This window comes from Triticum urartu, unplaced genomic scaffold (assembly GCF_003073215.2).
Source record: "Triticum urartu cultivar G1812 unplaced genomic scaffold, Tu2.1 TuUngrouped_contig_7647, whole genome shotgun sequence".
Classification (NCBI taxonomy): domain Eukaryota; kingdom Viridiplantae; phylum Streptophyta; class Magnoliopsida; order Poales; family Poaceae; genus Triticum; species Triticum urartu.
This window is the reverse complement of record NW_024118512.1, coordinates 6604-17475: the sequence shown is the minus strand read 5'-3', so window position 1 is coordinate 17475 and position 10872 is coordinate 6604. Positions and strand designations below refer to the sequence as shown.

The window sequence follows — 10872 nt, the reverse complement described above, 5'->3', positions numbered from 1 at the left end:
GAGCGGCTCTATGTCAACTGCCATCACCACGAACTCACACATTCAACTATTAAGAGTCTTGGTCACTGGGGAAAACAGAAAACAGAGATTAAAATCATAGGAACTAAAATTAGGCTAGGGACTGGTCACCTTCAAGGTATAACGAGGAATTAACCAGTTTTAGACAAAATCTTGAGCATGCACATACATACAAATTGAACCAAAGTTTCATATGTATGCAATTAATTGCAAGTGCTATCCAACTTGCAATTGGACAGAGTATACAACCTAGTTTACTAGCAGACTAACACAGGGCTTGGTGCACGAATCCTAGTAAACAGACAAGAAAGAGTTGAACACAACAAAGAATTCATTCATCTTATTGTTCCAGTAGCAGGCACATCTTGGCTACAGTTTTAGAAAGGATTCTTGAGTTTGCTTGAACCAAAAAGAAAAAAATACTGTATATTTGTTCGTGGATAGAAAAACTGAACATTCAACTGGATTCGGTCAAAGTTTAAGCATGTACATACAATCAATTTACTTATTTCTGAGCAAATTCGGCCCCTGCCAAACAAAATGTGCTTTCATTTCATAAGTCTCATAAGTAAAAACAGGAAGCCAGAGAAAGGCAGGCATACAACAGTCTTACACATTCAGGAGGAGGGGAGAAGAGGAATGAAGAAGAGAGAGGAGCAAGCAGCCCACACACATTACAGAGAGGGAACATAGATGTTTTGGCATCCCAAGCGTGAGACCAGAGCAGAGCTGTATCCAAAATTAGATCCCAAGTTCTGTAAGGCTGCACCATTAAGACAAATCATTCCTACTGCTGGAGATCACAGGGCAAGGAGATGAAGAAATTTGATTTGGCACAAACAATCAAAGGCATTTGGATAATGACATCCAAAAAGCCCTTGATATGTGCCAGCAATCGCATTGAAACATCCATCCATAAACACACAACGGAGAGAAACTCAGGAGACAAGGAAAAAATCCTGCCTTGAAAATGTCAGTCCTATATGTTTGCTAATTGCAACTACCAGCAGCCCTCTGGTCAAATTGAAACCATGGTAGAATTTTCAGCAAGTATCCTGTATTAAAATCCTGACTCAAGCAGGGTAAAGAAGACATTTTTACTATCCATTATTGAAGTGACGTGTTGCTTCATTTTTCTTTAATGTTGTACTCCCTCCGTTGACTACCAAAACATCAATATTTAGGAACAGAGGGAGTAGTGACTTGGCAAGAACCAGAAACTCAAAGGCCTTTGAATAATGACACCTACAAAGCCTTTGATATGTGCAAGCAATCGAATCGAAAAATCCATTCATAAACACGCAGAGGAGAGAAACCCAAGAGACAAGAAAAAAAATCATGCCTTCAAGAAAGGCAGTCTTCAGATCAACTAGGTGTCACATCATATGTTTGTTAATTGCAACTACCAGCAGTCGTTTGGTCAAATTGCAACCACAGTAGAATTTTTAATGAGTAGCCTGTACTAAGATGGTGAATCAAGCAGGGTAAATAAGACATCTTTTTTTGTACCACAAAAAAACATATTTTCACTATCCATGATTGAAGTGTTTTAGTGCTTCATTGTGCTTTAATGTTGTAGTGAATTGGCAAGAACCAGACAACAAGCTTTTTTTAACTCCTTTGATCATTACCCACACACCAGACATTTGAGCTAGTGCAATTGAGAAAGGAGATAACTTGTCCTCGAGAAAGGAAAAAAAGGATAATTTCATGGCTGCATGTACATACCAGGAAACAAAAGGTAAGTAGCAGCAAAATCACATTTTACAAAAGGAGCAAACAAATGGGGCCAAACAAAAATAATGGTGAAACCAATATAGAGTCAATTCAACACGCAAGCTAATGATTTCAGGCAATCGACAGGATAATGTTCGTTTTCAAAGAAAAATCATCCTAGAAGGAAAGCTCTCTGCAGACATGCCGTGAGACAACCATTTGTAGGAACTCGCATGGTTCTGTGTCAATTGTAAAGAATGATGATTAACCTTAAGATATTGGTGATAGATAGCAAATGGTACGATGGACATGAACCAAGAGGGACCACCGTAGCCGTGGCTGCTCAGAGCAGAGGAAAGAGAGGAGCTCACCGTGGTTGTTTTGTAGCCGCCGTCTCACGCAACCAGGGCCAAAGGAGGACACTAACGCTACCACCGTGCACGCCTCAACAGCAACCTGATCATGACCAGTGGAAAAAAATACTACTTACTTAGCCAATTCAAATGAAATCAATTGAAACCGATATTCAAAGTATTCTTCCGAAATATAACCCCTGATCCCGAACTGACAGATAAAAATGAGAGTTTTGTCCATATTAATGGAAAATACATGATCTTTTTCGTTAATTCAAAGCGTAAACTAACTACTGTAGGCTATGTTTTAATTTCTGGATAAATGAAACCACGACAAACAATCAGATTTCAGTTCATCTCTAGAAATTATGCCAGCTGTAAGGCGAAAAGAAACATATGCACAAATCAAAACCTTAAGTAGACATATTATCTCCAGGATTGTTCTCTAATCGTTTTAAACTAATTGCGTACACTAGTGAGACTGAAAAACATTACAAGTAGAGTTAAATTCACTCTTCCATCTCCGCACCCAAGAGACTTAGCATGAACAGATCGGCCCCAGGTGATGAGCGCTGGTGGGGCACGTAAGTGTCAGACCAGGCGTCAAAATAGGGGCGACCATCATGAAACCAAGACCTTGTATAGCATAGACAGACAGATAAGCTTGTAACTTATAAAATATATAAGTAGCATAGCTAACGGAGATTAGCATAGCAAAATAACCACAATAACTGCATCAGAGATTAATATGGCTGGTATAAGGTGCCAAGAGACACCCACAAATCAAACAAAATCATAGGTAAACCAATTGTCTCCAGGATTATTCTCTAATCAAATAACACTAACTACATATTATAGTGAGACGATTACGTGACATCCACAGATAAATTCGATCTAATTACCTCTCTACCCAGGAAATTTAGCATAAACATATCGGCCCCAGGTGATGAACACTGTCGGTGAAAAATAAGCAGCATCAAACTATAAAGAGATAGGATAGGATAGGATACTGAAGGGAGGGTGCTCGTGAGGGGACCTTGATGTGGGCTACTTGACAGAGAGCAGCGGGTGTACTGCTCTGAGAGGGATCCCATCCGTTGCTGCTCCCCAGGTGGCTGCCACAGGAAGGTGATTAGTCACCTACAGGGGCAGAGAGGAGCTCGAAGTTGACCCTTGTGGTCAGCAAGCACCTGCAAAAAGGTTTCATTTGAGTTACAACCAATTGATCAAGGAAAAAGGATTTTACTACTAAAAGGAGCTTGGCAAGCCACCAAGGACAACTTGAGTTGGTCTGCATCCATCCATATACATACATGAAAATGAGGAAATTTTCACATGACAGCACAAATGACTGGCTCGCCTATTGACCATCATACATCACGAGTGTATACTAGAAGAACAAAGAAGGCATTAATTAATTTGGCAGGTGAGTGGTGAGGACGTATCCACCATACAATCGTTATGATTTATTCAAAGCATACACTAACAAACAAATGTAGTATATTCCATTTTGATTTATACACCATCTATCATTCAGTACTACTTGGTACCACTAAAAAAGGGACTAATTTCAGGAAGCCAAATTGCATACTAAAAAATATCAAACTGTAGCAAGTGTTGTTGAGCAGGCAGGCAAAGGACACCATTAGACAAGATCAGAGCAACCGGAGGAGAGGAGCACACCTTGGATGTACTGTAGCCGATGCCAAACAGCACCGCCGCGGCACGACAGCAGGGCCGACAGAAGACGCCACTGAGGCCAGAGACGGAGCACCTTGCCTATCAGTGGCACGATTAACGCCTTCTCCTGTGCTGCACCCAATCCTGCACAAACATGGATAACACAAAAATCTTTCGCTCAAATCCAAAAACAAAAAGAAGAAATCATCCTTAAACAGCAAGCAACCTTTAAATTTTGATGCTGACATGTATCTATATTGATAATAGATGGTTGTCGAAAGAATGAATATATTAACCACTGTTTTCCTCAAGAATGAACAATGAGAAGGCATATTATTGAAACTCTGTGTTGACTACAACGTCAATCAGCAACTTCTACCGAAGCCCTGACATGCATGGCACCATCTTTGCTATTCATGTTCAAACTTCAATGGAGAGCATCAAAGCTTTGAAATCCAGAATTAAATGGTACTCCCTCCGTCCCATAATGTAAGATGTTTTTTGACACTACACTAGTGTCAAAAAAAAGGTCTTACATTATGGGACGGAGGGAGTATTTCTTAAGCTTCTTCTATGTTCAATTTACTGCATCTTATTCCAGGCATAGTTCTGTATCGCCAATCCATATAACTTATCTAACTTAACTTGACATCTAATTAAGCCCAAACAGTAGCAAAACCCTAAGTGACCCTAGATCATCCATGGGTAGATGGCCACAGGCGCGGAGCAGAGGAAGGAGGAGGTGTAGTAGGTCACCATGCGATTTTGTAGCCGACCTCCGTGGCACGGCAGTCCCGCCCCTTGCGTGGCACTGGCACAATGAAAGGAAGTCCTCTACTGTAGCGAATCCATGCTGCTGCTGCACAAGAGAAATAGCAGCAATGTTAATAACCTTGAGCTGAAATTCAAGGACAAAGAGAAGACATGAGAGGAGAGGGGAGGGATCCATGGGGAAAGAATGACCATGATGCTGGAGCTCGGAGCCGTGCGAATAGAATCTAATCCATGGAGTCAAAGGAAGGTCCAACCCATTGAAGCAGGTTTCCATTCTGCTAGCCAATTTGTCGATTCGCTTCTTCTCCAGTGCCACACGGCGTATGGCTTGGAGGAATATTGGTGAACTGCAGCTACTTGTTTTGTTTTGTCCTTGTGTGGTTGATCTACAAAACAAAGCAGCAGCATAACTGAGACTAGCTACCAATGGTAGATGCATGTCTAACGGAAATAACTCTTTTCACCCTTTGGATAGAACTGGACCTTGTCATTGCCTATGTCAACACGAAGCATCCACTGGCCCATGTACTCTAGTACATCGTCCAACTCCCTGAGATCATCTAAGACTAGGTAGACGACGCCGTCTTCATGGATGCTCAGAACAGGGAACGACGGAGGAAGATTTCTTATACCAGCAGGCTTGTAGGCCTCGTTTGCCCAGATGTTTTCAACATTATACTTGCGGCTTTCCTTCCACCCTGAGAGGTCATGCGAGAGAGTCCAGATGGTCAGTTCCAATCCTTTTTCGGGTTGGTGTTCATCACATTCATCCAGGGCGACGAACTTGATTTCGCCAGCAACACAGGCCATGGAACGGAACTCCTCGGCACAGGCGTATGTAAACTTGTTGCTGTCGGCATCATAGGTTGGACAATCTTTGGGCAACTGAATAAAGCTGAACTTAAAGTTTTGTTTCAGATCACAGAGCACCATGCCTTTGAGCAGATCCACCCAGCAGAGGACAGAGCCCCAACAAGAGAAGCACAAGTCAGCGGAGAAGTGGCCGGTGGTGCTGGATGGAAGGGGCAGGCGACTGGGATGCAAGTCCCATTTTTGGACGGACGACTTCCACAGCCAGAGCGCAGCTTGGGAGCCTTCTGGCCAGACCCTGACGAGTTCGGCAAGAAAGTATTCGTTCCCGGCGGCTTCGCGCATGACGACGGCAGACTCGCACCCAATGGCTCTATGTGAGTGGTCGGAGGGGAGCTCGGGGATCCCAGAGATGGAGTCGTTCCTGGCGTCGTAGATGAGGTAGCCTCCGGGGAAACGGTTGCCAGGGCGGTACCCTCCGGCGTACATGGCGACCAGGTTCTTGTCTGCGCTGGAGATAGTTGCCAAGGTGAGGCTGTGGAGCTGCATCGGGAGCCCGACGGATGCCGGCGGCCGCAGTATGTGGAGGAAGGAGAGCGCCGGCGGATCGGCGACGACTGCGTGCGCCTTGAAGGTCCGCAGGTAATCGGTGACTGCGTCACTGATCTCTTGGCGGCTTGGTGGATCATCTCGCCCTTCCCACGGGCAGCGGATTGACGACACTCGGCCGGATAACGCCGCGTCGTCGGCGAAGTAAATCTCGCGGTGGAGCAGAGCCATGGAACGGGCCATGCCGGCTAGCTAGCTAAGTTCGGGATGAGGGTTTGGTGGAGGGTGGATGGAGAAGGGATTTGGGGATCGATGGTGGCCGTGCGGCTAAAGTTAGGGTTGGATGGAGAAGGGATTTGGGGATCGATCGACGAAGGAGAAGGTGGTTTTGCCTCGTAGATCTAAAATAGCAGGGAAACTGGCGTGAAGGGGGGTGACCCGCTCGGACCGTCGGATCGATCAGCGACGGTGGATATGTTAGGGCAACTCCAACGCGCGACCCTAAATGGTCCGGCCACATCCGTTTGAGGGTACTAGTAAGCGTGCACGTGCAACGCACGTATCCTAATAAAGTAAAATAAAAATGAACTTTTGTATTGTTGTATCGGAACATTTAAATGCGTGTCATAGGTCATAGGTCTCAATGATTTCAATGTAATAATTTATTTTAGATGAAGTTATAGGTCTTGTTTGACCGGTGAAAGACTTCCATTGTTGAAATGTTGTGATTCCAAAATTCGAAATAGAAAAATGAAAAAACTCTGTGCATGTAACACACGACCAATACACATGTTTCGCATAAAATTAACGATCACATAAATGTATTGTAAAATTAACAACTAAGCAAAATTATCTAGTAATCATCATTTGATGATGATCCTCTTTGGAAGGTCCATCTTTTGATTCGATCTATAATGCTTCGTTCTAAGACTGGGATATTGTTTAGAACTTCATTCTCTTCATACTTCAAAATATGAACCAAAAATCGCTTACTTAGTTTAAAATTATCCTACATATGCATTATATAACATTGTTATTAGAAAAAAAACATGAGTAACGTGTGTAGAAATGAGCATGGTGTGAAATACTTACCTTGGGTACTGGAAAATGTAGCGTTCTATCATGCCATGAGTGCATTAAATTGAAAATCAAATAACCAGACAGGGGACTGCATGTATGAAATGTTCCATGTGAGTTGAATGAATCAATTAAGATTATGATGTATTGACAAGATTCTTACCCGTATGAATTTGTGGGAACAACAGGAACTTTGCATCCTCATTTTAAAATGTCGTCCTTGAAGGTAGGGTCTGCAGTTTGAAGTGCAAGGTTTAGATCGTTGACCATAGTTTTAAGTGTATGATTTCCGAAAGTAGATATTGAAAGCGGGTCCAAAATAGAAACATTTTTTTTGTTGGTCCAAGATGAACAATAAAAATAGTTCAAGAATATCACAAGGCAATAAAATCTGCAATGATGCATCAATCATTATCATTTATTAAGACCAAATAAACAATGACTTTGGATTGAAATCTTACCGTACTACATTATGAGATATGATACTCATTGTTATTAGGCCAGCTATCAAATAGTTGTGCCAACATATCAATGTCCATACCATCACGATGACTTGCGACTCGTGCATAGTGGGACATGGACTACAATAATGTAAGAAAACATGAGTAGAATAAGGCAAAATGTAAAATGTGATTATAATAACTTACACAGAATCGTGGATCCATATAGTGTGTTGGGACATCTCTAGCAAGCTGGACGTCGTGGCACGCTAGTATCCTCACAGCCATGTTAAAACAACCAGCATCCATGTACTCATCATTCTTTAATATGTTCTTTAATTGTCTCAAGTTCAGACTAATAGGATAAGGTTGAAAGCTTTTCACCCATTCGCTCCTGTGAAATGGGAATTCTGTCAATTATAATTATACAAGAGTAATAATTTATTATAAACAAAAATGAATTGGAAAAATGTGTCTTACTCTAGCAAAGGGATATCATCAACCATGCTGATGAACAAGCAAAGTTCATCCATTAAGTCGTAGTTTGTTGGAGTGACAAACGGCAAAAGGATAAATGATTGCGAGATGAGCTCAACTTGTGATGATGAGTTGGATGCTTTGGGTTTGTTAGGAGGTCTTTCGACGATCATACAATTGATGGGATCCGTGTTGGTTTCATCACCATCCAAGTCTTGGTTTCTTATACCATCATCATTGAATTCCGAGTCGACTAAAATGACAGCTAATTTTGTTCTAAAATCTGTCATATGAACCTAAAGTGAAGTAGTAACAAGACTTAGTTTTCAAATAATGATACAACACAAAATAATTAGTATCATGATACGATGCAAAATATACATGTTCGGGAGTGCCAGACAGACTATCTCCCGTGAAATACTCCATGAAATTTAATATCCAGAGACCACAAGATGACCTGGATGATTACAAAAATTAGATATGATTAATAACAAAAATATTATATTAATAAAAAAAATATTAGTATTATAAAATGATGTTGACCGAATCACAAGTCATATCGGACACGCTCGATTAAAAAGTAATTGAACAACATTTGCCGCTAATTTAAATCAAATGACCAAAAGGACTATCAATAAAATAATTGAATTTGTCAATGCATATTTTTTTATTATAAATCAATTGAACAAAAAGGCTACCATTAAAAAATGAATTTGGCAACGCATAATTTCTTTGAGAGGAACCCATATAATTATTACTTCACCAAATGGGTTGTCGATCATAAATATTAAAAATAAAACAAAAGGGACACGGCCGATGATCTATTTGGTCAATGATATGTTTAATCTGAACGACGTAATTAGGCCACACAAAAGAAACCAGAGGTTGGATTGCAAAAGAAAAGAGAGCAACCAGAGGTACACAAATGAGGAGCAGCCGGTGAAAAGAAAAAAAAAGAGCAGCCGGTGCTAAGTATCTCAGTCTCTCACCGCACACTAACGAGGAGCAGTCGCTTTCTCACAACAGGATGTGTGTGTGTGGTGAGACGGTGAGAGACAATAATCACTTTGCTTTCTCCGCCGCACGCCGCCGGCCGCCTTCTGTGGAGCAGGGCGCACGCCGCCGGCCGCCTTCTCTGGAGCAGGGCGCATCCTCTCCCGCCACGACGTCTTCTGGCGCCCCCTCCCTGCACCACCACCACCACCACGGCCTCGCCCCGTCTCCTATCCCCATGGCGGCCTTGCCTCGCCGGCTATTATCCCCACCACGGCCTCGCCCCGCCGCCTCCTCTCACCACCGCGGACTTGCCTCGCCGCCAACCCCGCGGATCTTCCCTAGAAAGACTCTGCCGCCGCCATCATACAGCCGCAGAGCAGGTCGAGATGTGAGCTGCTGGACACGATGCATGCAGGAGCAGGCATTTTGAATTGGACCGAGATCCAGTGCGTCGACCTCACACAGTCGCTCCGGGAAGGAGTTCGCAGCCTACGCTCGGTTGCTGAAGGTATGTTGTTCGATTAGATGTTGTTAATGCACCTACGATTATCAGTGGGGATTTAGTCAGGTGACATTTTTTAGGCAACCATGCTATGATAAAGCTTCTTGATTTGTGAATTTAAATTCTAGGTGGCTTAATTTCTCACTATCAGCTAGCACTAATTGATGTTGAGTCTTTGCTTTTTGAGACGTTGTAATGTCGCAACCAAGTTGGTATCTGCACTGTTTCTATCAGAAATACATGTGAGTCCATTCTTTGACATCTGAACTTTGCTGATGCTTATGCCATTGTATGCACAACAAGCACCTTCGCCACATTGTCATCCATTTGTGAGATGTTTCTGTTTCTCTATGTTGGCATGGATGCATTTTGGATATAGAGCAGTGTAGTGGAAGATTGTTAGCGGAACACATATACAGGTATGCTATATATCTGCTTCTTTCCATGTGTGTAGTAACATATTTGTTGTTCAAATGTATAATATGCAGTCCAATGAAATGTATCGCCTTGAGCACCATTATTTAGGCCAGATCTCATGAGAGGTGCTGTGTGAATTGCATTGGCATACAATAAGGTAAATAATTGCATTGGCATACCAAATCTGTTGATCAAATGTGCTTCAGGAATGCTATGCAGTGAAAAAATAAACATAATAGCATACCAAATGTGCCCTGTTAAGCATAAATGCTCTGAGTTATAGTAGGAGGCGTACCCATCCGTCTGAAGACTGCTCTTAATATATTCTTCTCTCTTCCATGTTGTAACATCGAGATCAGTCCACTTATCGGATTTTAATTCCATGTGCTTGGATGCATATTTGAATAAATCCTCTAGTCCTTCTAGCTGTTGTACCAACAAATGGAAAAAGTATAAGCATCACAAGTGAGAAATAAGAAAAAAAAAGGTTATCAGAAAAGATGGGGGAGTAGGACTAAGTACTAACCGTATCAGCGAGGTCCTTGCGGCTCATGTAAGGGCCTAGCGAGTCGAGCACTTGGACACATTTTTTTTCTGGCATTTATAACACATAGGTACCAGTGAAAGTCGTCGTTGTTTATTTGAATGTATATCTGAAGAAAATGATTATTTTAGTTGTACTCGTATGTGGACGAATCAGTCGTTCTTGCTGTAATTCATAGAAATATGTAGAAAAGTAAGACTAACCATATCGTTTTCCAAATATGCTTTGGCTCTGTTTAATACCCATGCTGGTGCAGCATCCATGTCATCTGAGGGCAGATAGCTACCGATCTTCATCATCTTAGAGATGCATGCATTCTCTAAGAACACACTTCCACCTGACCTTACTTGTAGATGCTCCGTAAAAATCATGCAATTTATGTATGTATTTATGACCTACAATTAAAATATACATAGTATATTAGATGACACATACTTCTAATCAAATAGCATCTTCATGTCCTAATATACTTACTTCGTCGCCAACCCATTCTTTAGGAGATAGAAGAGATAGTAAATG

At 42.0% G+C, this 10872-nt stretch overlaps 1 protein-coding gene across 1 annotated transcript; it reads right to left on the bottom strand.

Annotated features, from left to right (window-relative positions):
- Positions 1 to 4982: 4982 nt before the first annotated feature.
- Positions 4983 to 6155, bottom strand: LOC125531622. Its single transcript, XM_048695952.1, has one exon. The coding sequence runs from the start codon at positions 6141 to 6143 to the stop codon at positions 4983 to 4985; it is 1161 nt and encodes a 386-aa protein (XP_048551909.1). The 5' UTR covers positions 6144 to 6155.
- Between the last annotated feature and the right edge of the window lie 4717 nt (positions 6156 to 10872).

Coding starts and splice junctions, on each gene's coding strand:
- LOC125531622 (XM_048695952.1), bottom strand. CDS start 6,143: ATGGCCCGTTCCATGGCTCTGCTCCACCGCGAGATTTACTTCGCCGAC.